Source organism: Taeniopygia guttata, chromosome 1A (genome assembly GCF_048771995.1).
Source record: "Taeniopygia guttata chromosome 1A, bTaeGut7.mat, whole genome shotgun sequence".
Lineage (NCBI taxonomy): Eukaryota > Metazoa > Chordata > Aves > Passeriformes > Estrildidae > Taeniopygia > Taeniopygia guttata.
The window spans coordinates 36,678,602-36,699,980 of NC_133025.1; the positions used below are offsets into that span (position 1 = coordinate 36,678,602).

The following is a 21,379-nucleotide window of genomic DNA, read 5'->3' on the forward strand; positions in this document are numbered from 1 at the left end:
AAAGGGCAGAGAGAAATATTTACAGCAATAACTTGCTTTATATGCTTGGACTGGGTAAAGAAAGGCCTAGTCTGTACCCTGCTGTTCAGTAACAGCTCATTTCTAGGTCTCTGACTCATTTGGAGCACAGCAGCCATGTGCATTGTCTACTGAACTGTGGCAAAACTGTGTGCAGTGCTTACAGATAATGCCTGATGCTTTGTAGTGTAGCAGGCAGCAAATGCCTGTTGTGGGTGATTTATACCTAAAGCAAAGCAGAGGTACAAAATACAACTCAAAGATGCAAGGACTTGGGCTACTTCTGTAAGGGGAGAGAAGGCAGCAAACAAATGAATTCCTCCTATCCACAGGCACTGGAGGTACAGCTGGACCAACTTCTTTTCTACAAGCATGACTGGACAGGCATAAATAGCAGGTTGTGCTCAAAGAGGTCAGCTGGGGAGAACAAACCAAAGTGGTATCAGGAAAAGGGCCAGTTCTGAGGATACAACATGCAATACTTTAAGATGGTGAGTAGGAGCGCTTTGGTTGGGTAGTTCATGTTACCTCTGTTGAGAAGGACAGCAATTCCTGCTCAAGATATCATGTTACTTTATGACAATGCAGCAAAAACATGCCTTCAGTATGAGTTTCAAAACCTGGAGATATGCCAGTCATTTACAGGCTATTTGATCCCATAGCCTACCCAATAATGTCTGGACATTTGAGGCTGGCTGCTCCTTTGCTGGCACTGTGAGAGAACTATACAGACAGCAAGATGTGAAGGTCGTTGCAGCACTTGAGTGCCACATGCCACGGTGGCATTTGCCTGGTATCCATTCACAGGGGTTTGGAGTGTGCTTTGCCATCCTTGCTCAGAGCCACTGCCATCCCTCACCTCAATGGGCTGGAGCCCCTGCAGCTGCACAAGTGTGCCTTCCTCTGCCGATAACACGGGACACAGCCTGCCTGGGAGCACTGCTCTGCTCTGCTTTCCACACCTGCTCAGGGCTTCGAGCCTAAAATGCTCCCTTTCCAAATAAGTCCTGAAGAACTGGGGCCCCAGCAACCCAGTCCTGAGATCTATTTTAAAAGAAAACCCTGCAAAAATGATCAACTGCTAAGAAACACCATTGTCTTGATGGGTTGCTCAGAGTCACAGCACACCACCTCTCGGAATGGGCTGGCAGGATTTTAAAACACTGACAATTAAACACAATCCATGGGTTTTGGTAGGACTTTTGAAAAGTATTTTTTAAACAAAGCCCTGTGACAGAACACAGCTTCATTTTCAACAACTTCTAATAGTTTTAGGATTTAATTAATTATTTTCCAGCCTTTTAAAATATGGGTTTCAGCTTATTTCTTAGCTATTATTCAATGTTTTCATTACTGTTAACTAAATCCAGGGAGCCTTTGGAGTTTTAGTCTGAATTAAGCCTTTATTCCTCATTGTTTTAAATGCATGGAAGTCAACTGAGTTGTTTTGTTTGATATTCTCCATGCCACGGTGAATTCTGTGCTGGTAGAACTGTAAATGGGCCATGTTGTTCATGAATTACTAATCCCTGTCACTCACATTTTCTGAGGAACACATGCTATATTTAGTCTTCATATTTGGAAAAATAAAGCTGGAGAACTCTGAGGCTTTTTTTCTCATTAGGAGTCTTTAGAATATTCCCTAAAAATGATAATTCAAGTCAGATAATTCAGACACCAAGTGTTCTTCATTAACCATGGTGGAAATTAGACCCTTGAATTGAGAGGCTAATTAAGATAATTATATCTAAAGCCTGAAAGGAAACTATACAGACATTTCTTAAAATCTCATTTGTCCTTATGTAAATCTGGACCAACTCCACTGTCATTTTCTGGATTTACACCCAAGTAATTGAAAGCTCTGTTGAGCTCTTCTAAGCTCTCAATATCAGCAAAAGGCATTGAAGTAAAACAATTAACAGTCAGGCTGTGTTTTTCTCTGTAACTTCTAGATGAACTTAATATCACAATGCTCTTCTTTCCAAAGGTATTTTGCCATTCTGATGGATTATTTATTTAAGAAAAAAACAAAACAAACCCATGATGTATTTAGAGGGCTGTCACCAATTTAAATAGCTGCCAACTTTTATAACATTAGCAAATGAAGAGAGTTCCTGAGTCAATGTCAATGAAAAGTTCCAGTGTCAACTACTGCCTCCTCCAGGGATGATGTTATTTTTGATGTGTTTTTCCTATGGAAGGGACTTTCTCCTCTGCTGTTTCTTGTGACTGCTAACTGCACAGAGACCACCACTTAGTAAAAAACACTAAGCCAGTGCTGTATATGAACCAAGTAGAAAAGTGGATAAAGTGAGTGAAGAACACCATTTAATCATATGCAGTTATGAATTTTAGCAGTGTGCATTCATGTGCAGTCATGCCATGGAGTCATCAGGAAGGTGAGCTTTTCTTGACCTATATTTTTAGTAAGAGGGCTGGGCAGATTTCTGATCTGCCCTGATTTCTGACCACACGACACGCTCTTCTGCCCCCCCAGCCCATCCCACCAGCGATATCAGCTGTAGACAGAGCTGTGCCAGTCTGTCCTGCACAGGGCAAATGTGAACTGAAAGGCAGCCTGCTAGACAGCTATGAAACACCAAGCCCTGCCATCTGCTTATCTCCTATATCCAAAACATGTCATGAGAAATGGGGAGAGCTCACAGCTCTCTCTGACCCAGCTCACCTAAGATAATTCCAGGAGGCACATACCCTCACATTTAAATTGTGCAGACAGGCAGACATTAAAAAAGCTGAAGACCCAAACCCTGTCCATCACCAAAAATACCATGTTATTCCATACTTTGGATCTTGTTTTCCTCTCAGCCTCAAAGAACTGGAGGAACCAAGAGCAAGAAGCAGCCTGGATGAGACTGGATGCTTCAGTTGCATACAGTTTACAAAAACACATTACCAGCAAAGAAAGAAGGGGATGGAAAGAAGGGCACTGTAAGATAACAGCAGGACTACCAGCTCAGCCCAAGGGGCTCTTTAACCTGCTGGCTGACACCTACCAAGCAAATGCTAGCTAAGCTTCTTGGGATTCCTGGTTCTTCCATCATCATTTCAAGCAGACCAGCAATGGAGGGAGTATGCACAACCTTTACCTCTTTTCACGGGCCATGTCTGGGATAGGAGGAAAGCCTCCAGGGAAAGAGAAAAGAAAGTCTTTCTTTCATCTGGGTCAAAAAAGAGATAGAGGGGAGCCAGGTTCATTTAGTAGAAAAGTACCTAAACTGCTTTTGCATACGGCTCTGAAGAGTATCCAGCATACCTGAAGCAGATGTGGCATCTGAGGCCAACAGTTGTTCTCATTACTAATACAAAGTATTGTGTCTTTTTTAAAAATTCTCTTCTTTGGAAAGTTTTCTAGTGCCACACACAGCAGTCAGAGAGAGACTGCCAATCTCGGCATGGGAGGCTGCCGCATCTCAGGGAATGTTAGCTCGCCTCTGGAAGACGGCCAGTTCTGTCTCCTGCAGTTCTGGCATCTCTCAGGAACTGAGAGTCACTGCCTTGCAGACAGCAGATATCCTCGGCTTGATAAACATGCAGGATGTTCTCAATGAAACTGGAGACAAATGCAAATAGGCCCCCTCCATCCAATCCCTGATCCCCGTTTCACAGCACTTGCACTCTGAATTCAAATTTAGGAAGTCCATGCAAGCATTCCATCTCTGGAGTTCAGCATCAGCCATTCCCAAATGTCCCTTGCCTTATAAACTTAAAACCTCCAAGTTGCCATCCTGTGAGAACCCAGGTTCTGTAGAGTATATTGAATTTAGGAAACAGAAGAGGTCTCCATTTCACCAAATGCAAAGAAGAGTTCAAGCTCCAGGACTGTACACTCTGGGGTTTTTTCCATTTGCACTTGGGAATTTGATTTTTATATATTAAGGTAAATCACTGCAAGTGACTTCTTTCAGCAGCAGTAAGGCAAGGCAGCTTTCCACGGCCCAGGGCATTAAACCAGTCTGCCCCTCTGTGGCACAGCAAAGCCAAAAAAACTTCCTCCCCTTTCCCAGTTCTAGAAGTACTCTGACATTTATTGTCACCTGTGCACTGGTGGGATTTGACTTCTCCAGTCAATCTCCTCTGCAGCAGCAGTCAGATTTTAATCAAAATCTGTTGCTTGTTTTATGAGCAACAATAGACATCAACCTTTTTTTTTCTAACAAAAAATTGAGGTTTCAGTTGCTAATGGCATATGAATCAGTTCTCTCTGAATTTCCCATATAACCTTGAGGATAATTAATCATCTTTTTAACACAATCATGCCTCTCTGTCCTTGTCTTTGCTGCTAGGATGTTCTGTCAAGGTATCTGTGGAAGTTCAAGTTCAAAGTCAGAGCATCATAACAACCTGTCTAAAATTAACATGTGTAATTTTATGAATAAGTATCTAATACTCTACACATTCAGAGTACAGAAATTATTATAGAAATGGCATTCTGTGAATTAAGTATTATACAGTAGACTCCCAAGCAACCCAAATCATCTCTCATAACACCCAAAAATGTTGGTTTTGGTCCATTGGAACAAATCTGAGCAAAATTACTTCTTTCTCTTTTGTAGATTACGTCTGAAGGATTGAAATGGGGACTGGGATCCCAGATAAGTACCTGATTTGGACCTAGAGGTTTGTGTTGGAGCTGTTATCAGTGTAAAGTTATAAATTATAAGTTAAAGCTTATTAGTTATAAGTTTCTAATATTATTTTTTAAATATGATCTCCAGTATCTATGGAGAAAGAAGCAAAGGTAAGTTTCCATAGGTAAATGATAAATATGTAGGCATTGGACTCACTATTTTAATGGCAGTAGAAAGTCTTCCAAATTGCAGATTATTTCACGAAGACTGTTAAAGTTTAGTAGTGAAAAGAGAATGAATGGCAAGACATTTTTATTGTGCTGGTGATTAACAGAAGTGTTAATATTGGAAATTATTGGAAATAATTGGAATTATGTGATGAGTATAACCCAGTAAATAGTCTCCATCTCCACACGTTTCTTCTTAATCACCCAGTGATTACTCAGGAAGTCTGCTGCACACTTAACACAGGCTCCTAGCAAACCAAGTGACACGTAACAATTGTGACTACGTAACAATTTTTTGTTCCCTAAAAAGTTAGACCTGGACTTGGATTAGTGAACAAATAAATGAAAGATCTGGCTGCAAGGGGAGAAGAGAGAGTTTCCCAGGCAGTGATTTTCCATACAGCTTTCCTCCACTGCTTTTAGGAGGCAGAGCTGGTGCCAGGCAGTATGGCAATACCCCTGGCTGGCTGACCATGGAGAAGGTCATATCATTGACCTGGACATCATTATACCACACACACGCCATGCCAGCTCTAGAAGGGAGGCAGCTTGCCCTTGAAGGCTGGCTCAGCCAGGGATACCAGGGCTTGCTTTGCACCTTTTGGAAGTCACTGCAACCTGTCCCAGCTGGGCTACACAGCACATACCCTGATTTTCACAGAATCATATTTTCACTTGTTCCAAGATGCTTGGAGTTCAAATCACAAGCAATGGCTGAGAGAAATACAAAATATGGAACTGCAGTATGGGAAAGGCAAGGGCTCATTAAAACCATTGTATTTTAAACATTTTTCTGTACTGCATGCAGAAATCCTTTACATGTGAGGGAGCTGTTTTTTTATTAGAAGGGAAAGTAGGAAATGGTGCCTGCTTCCTCATTAGCAACTCAGTTTTCCTACAGCAGTCGTGGGTAAAGGAATACAATACACAATATCCGCAATCCTGGTAGAAACAGTTTTACTCACTCTATAAAAAGATAATTGAGAAACTGAGAGGATATATAATACATATTTTTTTTACTTTTTTATTTATTTTTTTTTTCAAACAATGATTGCACTTGCATCTCTTCTTGAATTCCCCATGATTTAAAGCATGCTCTGAAACCTTTATGAATATGAAGCCCACTAGTATCTTATTATGAAAAATTGATCACATGGGCATTAACTGAGTTACTCCAGGCTATGCAGTAAATCAGTGCCAGCAATGATAAAACCCTGGGGTCTTAAACTCTGCCTCCTCCTCTAGCTGATTATTGTCATTCATGGTATTTAACAGCTATTCCAGCAAAAGACCAACTGTTGGTTTGTTATTTTTACAATAAATGCCTGTTATTGTGAAAAGTCTGAAAAGTCCTTAGCATTTGCTTTCTTTAAATTGAATATTCATATCTGCTGTTCTCTATTGAATCATTCAATGTCTCTTAAACATCATTTTTGAATAGGCTGATTAAAAAAATGTGAACAGATAAATAGTAAGTCAACAGAAATTCTGGCATCTAAGATTTTACCAGAAAACACATGTCACATTATGGAAGCTAAAGAATGGTACATGCACACATTTCTTCCTACAGACGTGGGTGTTTTTACGAGTAGAGCAAATTTATTCCAAGTTCAAAACTGGAGCATTTGGAAAGCTCACGATGACAAGTGCAACACCATTAGGAGCTGTAGAGGCAGAATTTCAAGGCACTAGCATTTATTCTACCTTTTGACATGAACACCCACTCATTCTGACAACAGGAATCCAGAGGGAATAATAATGAGAAATTTATTTCTCTGCATTTTGATATAAATTCACACTTTGTTATAAACCTGAGAAATGTCAAAATGTAAAGGTTTTTTTATTTAAAAACTGCACAGTTCATAAGATCCTAAATGCCACTGCAGATGCTGCTGGTTCGGGATCCAATCCTAACCTCAGGCACAAACTGTTATAAAACTCCAGAAGAAAAAATCCACTAGTTTCCCCCAATGGTTCATGGAGTCAGATTTCCAAGATATTCAGAGATGTTTCCTACATTTTTATTACAATTTGATCTTTGCTGTTAAAATGCTACAGCCAAAGTCACTCAGACACTGAATCAATAAAAGGCTTTTGAAATCATATATTAATCATATTTACAAAGCCCTAGAGACACCACAGAATAAAAGGTTAAAACTCAAATATGTTAAATACAATAGCAAGAAAATGATTGATGATCTTGTTAATGAATTTTAATTCAACCATGTTTGGTTTTTTTTTTCAGCAGGGAAAGCAATGTGAATTATTATTTCTAAAAATCTGGTATCGATCATCTTCAGCTCTAAAGTGCTAGGCAATTACTTTTACTGGTCTAGTACTCTGTCAATTCAGTACCTTCTGTTTATAATCACTTGAATACATTTGGATTAGAGGTCTGGGGTCTGAATATGCAGAGGCTGAAACCTGCTGTTTTCAGCAGGGACAGACATTTTTCTTAAGTGCTAGCTATTAAACAAACCAGATGCTACCAATACTGGATTGGTATTGGAGATTCTGGAAACCTATGATTTTTACAAGAATTTTTTCTCTTAAAATGTTTCAGTCTTATGAGAAGTCAGAACTACACAAGAAAATTATTTTTTCCCCACAATTCAACGAGGAGGCTAAAAGCACTGAACTCCTGCTATATTTCACTATGAAAAATAAGCCTGGAGGTCCTAGACAGGCTTTCTATGCTTTAGCACAAGTTAGATTCATTATCTAAGGCCTAGCAGATGGCAAAATTATCAGCTGATGATTTATGGCTTAAATAAGAGTTCATACAATTGTTTTCAAAGCAGTAAACGCAGCAACTTCCCACTACAGCCCTGTTATTCACCGGGTGCCCTGAAACACGAACCTGTGCAGGTTCCCCAGGCACAAGGCACCTCTCAAGCTCAAGCCCTGAGCCCCTCATTGCTGAGGCTGGGGAGCAAAATTCTGCATTGCTGATACCAGCCTGCACCTTTGAAAGACCTAAGAATCAAAGCACATTCCAGAGGCTCAGGACAGTGAGGACAAGATGTGCTATCTAAATAAATGTAATCCACACCCAGTCATTTCTTCCCCACTCCTAGACACTGAGCTTCAGGAACAGAAATGTGAATCTTTATCTCAGGCTGTTGCAAGTTTACAGCCCAGGACACCTTGAGATATGTAGACAGACTGTCTCCACAGCTCCCAACACTTTCCAAGGTAGCTACTCCCCTATACCAGAACAGGAAAAAATCAGTTTTATGGATTTTATCTTTTTACACTTGGCAACTATAATCTACCAGTCTTCCAAGGGGAGGGGAGAACTTAATGTCTTCCCTTTGCTACTGCTTCTCCAGGCAGAAAGGTGTGGCTGGGGCTGCTTCTTCCCATTTATGTATCTGGGAGTCTATATTCTTCCTTCTACACAACAGTCCTTTTCTATGTTTTATTCATCAATCAGCCTTCATCTCTCCTTCCTCTTCTTTTGAACTGGGCCTTCTTATCTCCTGTCTTCTCCTTCTTTCCACCCACACGCCCATGGAGTTATTACCATATTTCACTGCCTCATGAGCTCTATAGTCAAGCAGAAAGAAAAAGCAATGACACAGGAGGGGAAAATTCCTGCTTTCTGCATGATTACACATTGGCTCCTCTTGTAACTTCTGCAGCATTTAGGATTATAGCCCAGGTGGCAAACTATTTAACAGAGGGGAGTGCTAGAACAAAATGATCCTGATACTACTTGCTAATTACTGCCAAGGCTTAAAACGTATCTCACTGAAAAATTCTGCAAGGTGACAAAAATGTCTCAGATTACGAAGAGTGTAATTTCCGATACTTGCTGCATTATAAGCACTGGTTGTTTTGAAATGCCAAAAAAACCTCTCTGCTTACCTACATCACAGTTTGCAAGATTTACTGAACTGCTGAAATTCAAGCCTAAACACTCTGGTAAGGTGAACTGTACCACATCTAATCTTGGCACCATAGGACCTGTCTTTGTGTGACTGCTGGAGTGCAAGGGCAGAGATACCTCCACTACCAACAGGAATGGCAGCAGCAGCCCTGCTGTGGGCACTGCTCCTCAGGATTATACCCCTAACACTAGGATATTAAAAAACACTCGTGCCAATAACATATCTCCAGTACAGTTAACACTGGTAACAGATGTAAATTGTTTCAGCACTTTCTGACTATTTTGTACTTTTTCAGAACTGCATCAGTAATTAAAAGTCTCAGAGTAGTTCAGATTTTAGGCAAAAGCTCCCAAGCAGTTTATTTGCTCCATTAATATAATCCAGCAGTTTCTACAATCACTTTCAGTGCTCCAAAAGCAGTGGCATATAAATATACTCCTTATACATGCTACCAGACATGTACCAAATCTAAAGTTAATATCTCAGTGGATGTTACTCTAATCTGGAGCTGCCTGTTCCCCCATGTACACGGAGAAAGCCCTGCTATGTATTTCCTCTCTGCATTCCAATTTTAAGGTAATATTTAATCAGATGCCTAGCCTGCAAAATGAAGACATCCACTGAAAGTAGGTCATGATTCTTATCAAAAGCAAGATTACCATGCTGGATTGTTTTACTAGGAATCTCAAAATAAGAACAGATTTAAAAATCTGTTCAGTAAAACAGTACCTTTTTTAAAATACCTTTAATGGAAATGTTATCTTTTATAGTGATTTCTGCTGTCGATGGCTTAGGACACAGCCATGCACAACAGATCATTACTGATGTGCCCTTAATCCCGCACTGGACCAAAGCCTCAGTGTAACAGCTCTTTTATCTGCTGGTGACTTTGTGAGAAATAAGCTGTTTGCTGAACCAGCACAAATGGCGTCCCTGTGGAAAACTGTTTTGTTTTCTTTTTGCCAGGACTGTTTTTAAAAGGGTACATTGCTTGATCTATTACAGGAATGAGCATTGCTTATGAAGTCTGGTCCTTTTTTGAACCATATAATAAAGAAGGAGCTACTATGTATTACATCTATTACATTTTTGCTATTGTTTTTAGTTTCGGAATGTACAAATTAGAATTCATATTCCTGGAAATAATTATTAGCTTAATATTCTATTTTATTAAAGGAGAAGTAATTTGCATAATCTTAGATCTAAACATCTATTTCTAATCTCGTTAACAAAATACAAATGACACAAAATGATACTGTAAAACTATAACCATTTTAATTACAGCCAATGCATTTCCCAAGTGACTGGTGTTAAATTCATTACTCTCTTGTTTTGTTTAGTTTTAATAGCAATAATGTGATAAGTACTATAGTAAATAGAATAGTTAATATTTGGGTTTACCAGTGACAAAACCACATAGTTTCTTAGATTTCAAGATCAGAATTAAGCTAAATGGAATTTTACAACTGAAAATTTTGAACATTGAAAGTTTTGAACATTGCAAGTTTCTCTCTCTTAACATGAGATTTAAAAGAACCTGACTAAAACAAAAAATATGCAAGAGGATAGTTCTAACCTAAACGAGTATAGAAATAATTCAGCAATGAAATAAGAAGTTCCTAATAGCAGATCTGTCACGTAACAAAAAGGAAATTTAGAACAGATGAATACAATTCTAGTGAAGTCCAGGAGACATATGCAAGTGAAGAATTTAATCTTCCTTAATCTTCTCACATGGTGTGATTAATCCCCTACCTTTGGGCTCTGGAAGATGACTTCTAGAGATTGCAACAGAAACAATAGAATTTTTCTGCATATAAAATATACAGAAAAATATAAAATATGCCACTATAAAAAATATAAAATATACAGTTATGTTCCTAAACAAAATGTTGCATTCTCCTATCCTCTCTTACAAATGTGATTCAGCAGTATGAGATTTGTGGCACAACAGAACAATATTCTTTGTTGTGCCTGGTTCCTATTTAATGATGCTCTCTGTATAGCTGCCAAAAATGCTGAAGTTCAGCTAAGCATGGATGAAAATGTAAGGGCACACTCAGGTTGCATAACTTCCACGAAAGAAGTTAAGCAATACCTGTTTGGTAACCAGGAAGAGCAGCGAGCATGGCCAGTGAAGATGCTGAGCAGTGAGGAGCTGGCGGGGTCAGCAATGGGGACCGTGGCTCCAGGACAGCTGGGGAACAGAGGCTGCCTCACTGTGGCCCCAGCACCTGCAAACCTCTGTTCAGACTTGACCCCCATACAAATCAACAAATAAAAAAACAGTGTGTTCCTGTCATGTAAATAGATTATTCCTATTCTCAAGAACTGCATGCAGGAGGCAGTTTCAACCTAGTCTCACTGCACGTTACTAGACATACATGTTAAACCCAGGGTTTTCAACATTTAAGAAAAAAGAGAAATTACCTGCCTATATATGTGAACGTGCTACCTAACAAATAGGATTACCTTGCTTAAAATATACCTACAAATCCTTGTGAGTAGGGTGAATGCCTTCAAAATATTCTGATGAATTTCATGTGGGGCAGAATCTAAGTTTGGCAAGGGCTACAGAAAGGTGAGTTAAACATCACAATTCTTTTAAAGCCATTCTTTTAATTTTAGGCTATTGATGCCTTGAGAGGCTACTTGGAACAGAGGCTAGACAAAGTTGAAGGAATAAATTAGGTATTTATTAAAAGGCCTTCAAAGGATACACCTTGAGCAGTACAAGAGCCCAGCCGTGTCTCTACCCAAGATGGACACAAGATGGATGTCCAGTCATGCCTTTTCACACTTCTATAACTTTTGGTTCATTAGCATATTGGGGTTAATTGTCCAGTTACAGCTTTAGGTTATGAAGTCCCATCCACCCAGATTGCTCGCCTCAATTCACTGTTGTTTATAGTTTTTGGGCCTGAAGCTGCAATGGTGTCCTTGGGTCTCAGGCTGGAAAAGGATTGTTTTGTCTAACTAAACTGTGGAGAGAACTTGCTAACACTTTATATGAAATTCACAGTTATACACTCAGGCAGTACAGAATCTGAAAAATATGAAAATTAAAACTTAAGGCATGACTATTAGCATCAGTATCCCTGACCTTTATGTCGTATTTCAAGACTGGATCTGAGTTGAAACACATGTCCACATGTACCTAACTTCCACTTTGCACGGAGGCCAACCTGTATTTAGAAATATAAAATAATAGAATAATGGTGAAAACCAGAAAAAATCTCGGTGAAACAGTGCATGAAGTAAAAGCCATAGTCTGTTACACCGCCAGTGAATGCCCCAGCACACTGGTCCCAGTGGTTTTGAGTGAGTAAACATGTTGTCCCAAGCCATCCCAGGTAACCTCTTCGGTCCCTATCACTGTGCCGAGAGATCGCTTGTTCCCCTGCCAATAGGCAAGGTACAGTAGGACAGCTTTAAATATCGGGATAGCCACGAGGCATCATGAGCTATTGCATACCTAAGGCTTAGGCACCAAGAACATTAACAGCCCAAGCAGCCTCTGCAATGCAGGGCAACTGCTGAAGCAGGTCACAAACATCAGCAGAGCAGAAATGGCAGTGACAGCACCCAAGCAGAGCCCAGAAGACAGACTGAGCTGCTTCTCAGGGCTACTAGCAGCCTTTATCTTAAGGGGTAGATGGGATAGCAGTGAACCCAAAATATTTTCTAAGACAGATCATGTTTACATCTAGGCTAATTACTGGAGAAGACTCCTAAGGATAAGGAAGAGCTGAATCCAGCAGTAAATCTATTCTTCTCTCCAAGGACTAAGTTAATGCTGTTTCTTTTCCCTTGAGGTGGTGCACATCTTGTAATGAGCTTAGAATCCAGGACTGGAACCAAACATCCAAATCCCGAGCAAGTAGCCACTTCTGCAGACCAGGACAAAGAACGAAGGGACATTCCTCTCTGAGGTAAAAGGCTGCCATGATCCCAGTTCTGCAGACAGAACAGGGAAACAGTGTTTGGAAAATGGATCATTCATAAAATATAAAAGGACAGAAGTAATAGAAATAGAGTTCCTGCCTCGATGAATCTTCTGACTCAAGAGGTTTCACCGAAAACAGGTCAGAAAAAAGTTTTATATAACTGTCATTTTAAAATTCTCCTTTATATCTCTGGCATGCAAAAGTAAAAGTTCTATATATGATAAAATTTCTGGACTTTCTTCTTCCCAGTAAGAATGACACAATTTAAATCAAATGACCAGAAGGCTCTTAATGTGACCAAATATTTTTAACCTTTCAAAGAAACTACAGTAAATCTGAAAGTAACCAGAAGTGCAAATGCTATAAAGTAATGTGAAATGACACAATACTCTCTTTATTTAGACAGCACCTTGATTTGGAACACAAAAGCTGCTTCTGCAGAGAACCCCCGCTGCTGCCAGGCTTCACATGTTCTATGCCACAGTTGTTAGACTACCACAGAGCAAATCACTCCTCTCTGGCCAGTAAGTTGGTCAGTGGTTTGAAGAGAGTATTGCAGAAACTTGTGCAAGAGAAAAACTGTCTCATCAGCTCATTACAGCAGTAAAATGCAGACCCAAGTGGCTGCTGAAGTGCCAGGGCTGGTGGGAGCTCCCGACGCCACCCAGGCAGAACAGGGCAGGCAGCTCCAAAACCTTCCACAAGGGAGATTTCTCTTGGCTCATACTAGACCTGTCATATTAAGCAGCTTCCAAGAGCTTCCCTCTTTAATTCTCCGCCACCCCCGCACCTGCCAAAAGATTCTAACAAAAAAAATTAATGTCCTTAGTTCTTCAGTAAAGAAATCACTCTAGTGAGCCCTGAGTTTAACTATTATTTATCTGCAGATGTCTTTAAGACTGTATTCATCAGGAAAAAAAATTACCATGTTTTAGATTGCCATGAATATATGTAAATGTCAATGGAAAGTTGCAGTCAAAAGAAGCATTGCTGACTAAACACCTGAAAGAACTTTGGTAGTTTGAGTCTTCTGAAGAAATGAAAAAGGAAAAGCCTAAATTAATGGAGGGGGAAAAAAAAATCTCTTTTCTAGTTGTAATCATCTCAGGTATAGCAGGTAAATATGATTTATGCCTATGGTTTTAAACAGCCCCACTAAATTTTATTTAATGGTAGATTTAAAAAAAATTTAAAAAGCCATTACTCTCAGTATTATGCAACACTGGGAAATGCACAGAGAACCAATTTGATACCATTATCAGCTGCAGCCGGTCAAGTTACTCAAAAACCTCCTACATCAAACCTGTAGTTTCTAGGACCCAGCAGAAAGGGAGGTACACATGCAGGTGCTTCTGGGCTTAAAGCAAATATTATTACGGTGAAAATTCTGGGGAAAAAACAATTAGGGAAAAACAGAACCAACTAAAAAACAAACCCAGAATAAAATCCCTAATGATAAAGACTGAACTGTCTCACATTTTTCTAACACAACTGCTCTAGTGCCTGGGTAAACTTCTCCCATAAGTACACAGCCTTTTATACCAGGACAACTCAACCCACTGTAGTTAAAGAGTACTAAGCAATGTCATATAAACTAATTTTCCAGAGAAACTGCCATAAAGTCATGGTATGAAATTATTCTTAACTCTTCGAGTTCAACTGAAATTAACTCAATGGAAGATAAACATGCTGCATCTCCTATAAGAAAATTCTTCATTGGCATACACCACAGTATGCCTGCCTGCCCCAGTGCTAAATAGGCTAACAAGTTATATTTTTCCCTTTATAGTCAAAATCATAATGTATACAAAATATTTTTATTCTAAAAAAACATTTAATCTGGCTAACTATGAAGACTATAAAATCCACCCCTTGGTTTGTAACTTGACAGTTACAAACCACACATTGCACCACAAATTGCATCTTTTGCCACCAAAAGAGGCAAAGCTGACCCTTGGCTTGAATGTACACAGGATCCTCAGCACGTGGATGGAGACTGCACTACACATCTTCTGCAGTGGAAATTGGCTACACTTCCTCACACTCAAAATGTCAAGCTCATATTGTTCACAACCCAGTTTTCCACAGTCTCGGCTGGTTAGCCTTTACCTTCTAAGAGAAGCATCTTTTAATCCCGAGCACGGACTTTTGAGGGTGTCCATTTGACAAGAAGACACAAGGAAACAACATATGTAAAAATCATTCTTTATTAATAATTTCAAGTGTCATCTTCTGAGTCACGATCCTCAGTTTTTTGGAGCGGCCGCCTAATACCAATTACTAAGTCTATGGAGAGAAGCTCTGTAACACAATGAAGAACTGAAATGACTAACTGGTATTTGCAATACACTGACTCTAAGCCTTCATTGTTTACAGGCAGTGGCTGATTTTTTCGGAGTAAATTAATGGCTTCAAGATAGAATTTGGTAAAGCCATCTCGTTTTGCTGTCCCGTACAAGGCCTTGGGAATACTTAGCAAAGCATCAGCAACCACCTTAGATACAATGGTTACCTCTGAATGCTGACACTGTTTTGCATAATCCTGAATATAATAATGTAACAGGATTTCAAAGTAACCTCCTACTGGCAAAACTGATCCTGCTTCTATGAGGCGGCTGGAGTAATCCTGTGCAATACCTGCACAACTCTCCTCCTGTTTAAATGGAACTATATGGCAACAAGTTTTCTCTAGACCTTTGCCAACATCCAGGCACTCACATGCAGTGACTGTATCACTGTTATGTGCCACTAACACAGGAATGCTGTGCTTCTTTTGATTGTGAACCAGCAGATCACTTTTATCAGAGTCAAAAATTTTTCCCTCTGTTTCATCACTAAGTGCTTTCAGCTGACATTCAGAAACCTGGCTAGTATTACAAGTATTTTCTATTACCAGTTGTTTCTGAGTAGCTGAAGAATGCCAAGTGCAAACATCTGAGGCTTTGCTCTGGCTTTCACCTTCCGCTTTCCAATCCTCCCTCTGATCAGCTGTTTTAAACAGCTGCTGCAGCATTATGAACGCCTCCTGCAAAGCAGCAGCATGTTGCTCATTAACGCCATCGACCGGCCCACACAGGACCAGGCAGTGGGGCTGGAAGGCACACACACTGGCAAAGCCAATGTGGACACATCTCTTGGAGACGAGCAGCAAGGACTGGCAAAATGTTACCACTGCAGTTTCAGTTATTTCTCTGTCCATGTTATCACCAACAGGTGTGTAAGGGGAGACACCAGTGATTTCACTGATTAGGGCCATTTCTTCCGACGATAAGCACTCTACCACAGACACACCATATAATTTGGCATAGTAGATAACTACTTCTTCTTGCTTCACACTCGACAGTAACAGCTTAACGTTGTTACTCTGCAAGTGTTTCATTAAGGCTTCTGTCCTCCTAGTGATCCAGCGCTGGGAAGCCTGATACTGACCTTCGGAGTCTACAACAAACTCGACACCGGGGGCCGTCAGGGCGGGCCGCAGGGGCTCGGTGACGAGCAGGGCCCGCAGCTCCCCGTCCGTCGGGCAGTATGCAGCGAAGTCCCTGCGGAGGATGATGCCGGGCAGGAGCCTGGAGCTCGCCAGGGGCAGGCCGGGCACGGCGGCGTGCAGCTCCGCGAAGCGCCGGCCGAGCAGCCGCAGCACCCGCGGGCGCGCGGCGGCGGCCGGGCCGCAGCGGCGGCACATCTCGGCGCCGAGCCGCGCCAGGCGCCGCCGCTCGCCGGGGCCCAGCCGGCCGGCCAGGTACGGCTCCAGCAGCGGCTCCAGCGACCCGGGCGGCGCCGGCCGCAGGTGCCGCCGCAGCCCCCGCGCCGCCACTCGCTGCAGCACTTGCGTCTCGAAGTCCCGCAGCGCCCGCCGCAGCCCGGCGCCGGCGCCCACCGCCTGCAGCCCGCCCAGCACGGCCGCCAGCAGCACCACGAAGCTCTTGGCGCCGTCCCCCGTCGCGGCGCGGTGGCTGCAGGCGCGGGCCGCCATCAGCCTGCGGGGACACGGCCGGCGTTAGGGAGCCGCCCCCGCCGGCCCCGCCCGGCCCCCCCGCCGCGGTACCTGGCCGCGGGCGGCTCCACGCTCAGCGCCTCCAGCAGCCGCCGCCCGTCCCGCGTCGGCAGCGCCTCGCCCGTGGGCCGCAGCAGCAGCGCCCGCCCGCCCCGCGGCCCCAGCGCGCCGCGCACCGCGCCCGCCAGCGCCGCCGCCTCCTGCCACAGCCGCAGCGGCTCCGGCCCGGCCGCCGCCATCGCCGCCGCGCCCGCACCGCCCCTTCCGCCCGGCCGCTGAGCGTCACGGCCGCGCCCGGGCCGCGGCGGAGGGGAGGGACTGAGGGGGCGCGGGAGAGTCTGAGCAGGGGGAGCGGCGGACAGAGCCCAGAGACGCGGAGGTGCGACACATCTTTATTGGAGGCGGGCCGTAACAGGTCGGATCCCTCACACAAAGCGTGATCTCGGTGTCGGACAGGGACACGCGGGATAGGGAAGCGGGCGCTGTGTCCCGAGGGCTAATTTTCCCGCTTGGCAGAGCGAAAGGCCGGGGTAGGGCATACAGGAGAAAAAGTTAAGGAGAAAAAGCCCAAATAATCTCACCCCGAAGTTATATCGTTGAAGCGATTTCTGTATTACCACAAAGTAGTGCAGCTTCACTGTAAACATTCAAAATCCTCCACTTTCGGCTCACCAGGCAGAAAGAAGTAATAGTGTAATGTTTTAAGAGCCGATTTTTTTCCCCCCGAGACTGACTAAGCAGGAACATCAGTTCTCAAACACAAGAGCCCTCACAAAAGATCTGGTATTATATATGGCACAAATTTGACAAATCTTTACATGTCTCTGAACAGCATAGAAACCCATCAAGAAGGCACTGTTTACAATACTTGAATATCTGCTAAATTTTCTGTGATTTGCGGGTAGTCCTGAAATAATAATAATTAAAACTTAGAGATGTACAGAATTTTTGTTACACATTATTTACACAAACAATGGTAATAGCTAAAAAGCTTTTAAGAAACACTGAATTACAAGTTGGTTTCATAAACATGAAGGTAGGAAGAAAAAAAATTGCCGAAGGCACAGAAGGGCAGCAAACAACAAACAAAAAAGAAGAAACCACAACCATTACATTTTACAAGACAACTTTGCAAATAATTTGTGAGATTTCACAGGTGGTAAGAAGGACATGAAAATCAGACTATACACCTTCATCAAATAATATCAATTATTTAAAAGGAATCAACACATGAAATTCAAGAAGCATCATCTACTGAAAATGATACTTGTTGCATTTCACATGGCATTTTTACTTTTTCTTAGCTTAGGTTATCTGTACCCAGTTAGGCAACCTGTACCTAAATGGCAAATTAAAGGCATAGAGTACATCTGAAAACAAACAAACCAACCCAACAAAACCACATGGCAAATTCTGCAGATATTTCCTGTACAAGGAAAAAAACCCAAACAAAACAGGATTTGGAAATCAAATGTGAAAACAAGTGCTGTTATAAACTTTAAAAACTAGAAGGCCACAGCCCTCAAGCATCTGAAAACTGTACAATCAATTTTGATACATGTGCAGAGCTCAGTCTTAAGCAGGTAGTAGTCAAGATCTGTGCATCTGGCTATAGAGGATAATGGTAACACACTAAAGAAAAGGATCCATACATGTCTGTGACCAACTGTACAGTAAAAATTAGGGAAGAAGTTTCTTTGTTCTATTAAAATGAGGGAACATACAAAATCCAGCAAAATAAGAATTACTAGGTTTTCACTTTTCAGAATTTATCTAATCATAAAGTCTCACAGAAGTCTGCAATTTTACTTTTCAAGAAATTTCATCACATATCCTTTACCTTTCCAGATCATCACTAAAGCCACTTTTCCAACAGAATTCAACTCTGAAAAATAAGCTGAAAAGATAAATAAGCATAAGGATTTTGTTTTGCCCTGTTCAAGTCTTTCACTCATCTTGAGCTAAGCATGAATTTCAGCGATGGAGTATCTTTTTAGTCTGACATTGCTCAACACCAAGCTGCCAGCCAGCCAGCTGGCTGGGTCAAATCCAGTCACTACCATGTGGGCCATGTAAAAATGCATGCAGGCTGTGTTATTCACTGCTCTTGAATAGAAGTGATTGAAAAAATCAACATGAAAAGGCAAAAGGACATTCCTATTTACAAGGAAGATAAAAGCTTGAAACTATCACTCAAGAGTTTCAGCACCACAAATTTAGCAGAGTATTATTTTAGGGGATTGAAGTTATTGCCCAAATCTCACTCATTGGATTATTCTCACATTCAGAGTATGTTTAAAGGCTTGCAATGGATCTTAAACAGGTGAAGTCTTGACATATGAATGCAATAATGAACAGACAAATTCCAGGCTAAGAATGTTAAAGTGAATGCCATAATACTCTGCTTTCTTAATGCCATTTCATAAATGGGTAACAACAGTTTCCATTTAGAGACTGAGGCATTTGTAATTATTTTGTTTATGAAGGAACTTGCAATGTTCACATATTTTACCCCATCAGCTGTAGATTTAATAGAAGTCCAACCAGGTTTGGTCTTGCCCATGGCTACAAGAACTGGTTAACATAACACGTTCCAGAAAAATTATTCAAGATCAAACCATGCTAATGTGAAGCTGTACGAAATATGCTGAAGCTCACTGCTTACACAATAGACTTTTACACAGCTGAGGCCCATGGAAGAGGAAAGGAAAAAGAGAAGGGGAGGTGCGTGAAAGTGTCAGCCACGGAAATATATAAGCTGGACAGATAAACGAGTAAGCAGTAAACGGTTTTTACTAGATACTAGTGAGACTGATGCAGAACCGAAAGGCAGATCACCTGGAGAGTCAGGCAGGCTGCCCAAGGCAGAGGCGTAACCTGGCCATGGCAAAAAGCCAAACATGACTTTCAACCTGTTCCACTGCCCAGGATGGGTTTGATTCCTGAGAGGATCCTCTGAAAACAAATTTGGCTGTCTTTCACATTGTGCCACTCACCTCCTATTGTCTCACCTGGGGTACTGAAAATACTTTTTCATTTCTACAGCCCCTTTTTACCTTGGTATGCTTGACTGGCACAGGGAACTCACCAGATAAATACCAGCACTACATTTTTTGCTGGAATTTTACAAAATCTATACATGCATATATTTCTTCAAATAAAAAATGTCAGAAACCCTGGTTTTGAATTTAAACTTAAGCTTTGCATGAATTTGTATGGCTACAGCATAATAAGAAGGTGCATCTATGTATTCTGGTAGGTAGTATATACTTGCAGTTCAGAGGGATTTCGAACACTTGGATTTTCCTTATTTGTTTCCTTATGTTTTGAGATATGTGGTGATAGCCATCACACAATTTCTGAGCTTTCCTTGTGTAAACACATACATTTACAAGTCTACTCATGACAGTGTCTGAATCCTATTCTACACTGCCTTTTGGAGATTCAGCTTAAGCTACACACTAAGCACACCCCTTGACATTTTGTTTCAAAAATGAGTCCTGGAATCAGCAGTTAGTCTGCTTACCGTGACATGACATACACAAATGTAAATCCAAAGCTGTAGATTTTTCAAGAATTACAAACATACCAGAAATCCTTGACATTCGCAATTCATGAGCGAGTAGACCAAAACAGTACCTCCCTTGCTGCTGTACTGTTAAAAATGTGCTCTGTACAGTAGATGTGGGAATGTTTTTAAGATGAATCTGAAGTCTTAAAACTATAAAACAGCTGTCGTACAAGCCTACAGTAATTCAGGATAAAAACCTCATACTTCCAAAACCAATCAAGGACATTATGTTGCAGATTTCCAAAAGACTTTAGCTTTTTACTTGCCATTTCCTAACACTCACAATTTTTCATATAATAATGTATTTGTTTGACCTTAAACAAAAGTTTACTTCCAAACACTCAATGCCATTTACAAAAGCTGTTGGCTACTTCAGAAGTTTTTGTTACAAAAATGGTAAGCTTATATGTAATGAAGTACGCCTGTTTATCATTCTACCGTAATAGGAATTGCATCCTACCTACATGGTCTGACCTCGGTGTTTAACTTGATCTATTCTGTGGTGAAGATTCATCAGTGTGACACAATATAAACACAAGGCTGATGTCATATGACTGCAAGTCGGAGGCACACACCAGGAGCAAGAGTGTACTGGCACTTACACAATTCTTACTGCAACTGGGTAGACACGAGTATGATTCTGAACCATGAATGCTGAGGCAAAGTTCTCTAAGTTGTTGCTACACAGTTTTTTTACATAATATTGCATCATTTAAAGTCCAGCTTAAAATATGGTCCCCAGTTTGATCATTCCAGGTCAAGAAGGCCCTTGTTCACACTTCTTATTTGAACAAGACATTAATGATAAGCTGTAGCAGAACCATGAGTACAATGAAGACATAGTGCTTAAACTGCAAGGAATGGTAGTCCCAGGGTGATGAATTGGAAGTGACTCTATTTCGTAGTGCCATGATCTCCCTGTAAGACAGAAAACAATATCATAAATTACAGACTAGACAATCTGACATTTTCTACTATGTTAGGGCTCCTTTAGAGAAAAAGGCAGCTTTAGAGAAAAACTATGAAACATCAAATGTGCAATCTATTTGAGAAGAATAAAGGTACATACCAGCCTGTAAGGGAAAAAAAATTCCTATGAGATTACTATTCTCTAAACCATTTTAAAGCATTTTAATT

General features: G+C 41.3%; 2 protein-coding genes across 12 annotated transcripts in view; both read right to left on the reverse strand.

Annotated features, from left to right (window-relative positions):
- Positions 1-14,865: 14,865 nt before the first annotated feature.
- BBS10 (Bardet-Biedl syndrome 10) lies at positions 14,866-16,937 on the reverse strand. The gene is made up of 2 exons (XM_072923107.1): positions 16,723-16,937; positions 14,866-16,654 (listed from the first exon to the last, which is right to left on the reverse strand). Exons 1-2 carry the CDS (start codon positions 16,908-16,910, stop codon positions 14,893-14,895), a joined length of 1,950 nt encoding a protein of 649 aa, XP_072779208.1. The 5' UTR covers positions 16,911-16,937; the 3' UTR covers positions 14,866-14,892.
- A 110-nt stretch (positions 16,938-17,047) lies between these two features.
- Positions 17,048-21,379, reverse strand: part of OSBPL8 (oxysterol binding protein like 8) — an 84,814-nt gene continuing 80,482 nt past the window's right edge. For all 11 annotated transcript variants that reach the window (XM_072923098.1, XM_072923099.1, XM_072923104.1 and 8 more), the window contains one exon: positions 17,048-21,160. In XM_072923098.1, coding sequence (XP_072779199.1) covers positions 21,025-21,160 — 136 coding nt within the window. In that variant the 3' untranslated portion in view covers positions 17,048-21,024. The remainder of the gene's footprint in view (positions 21,161-21,379) is intronic.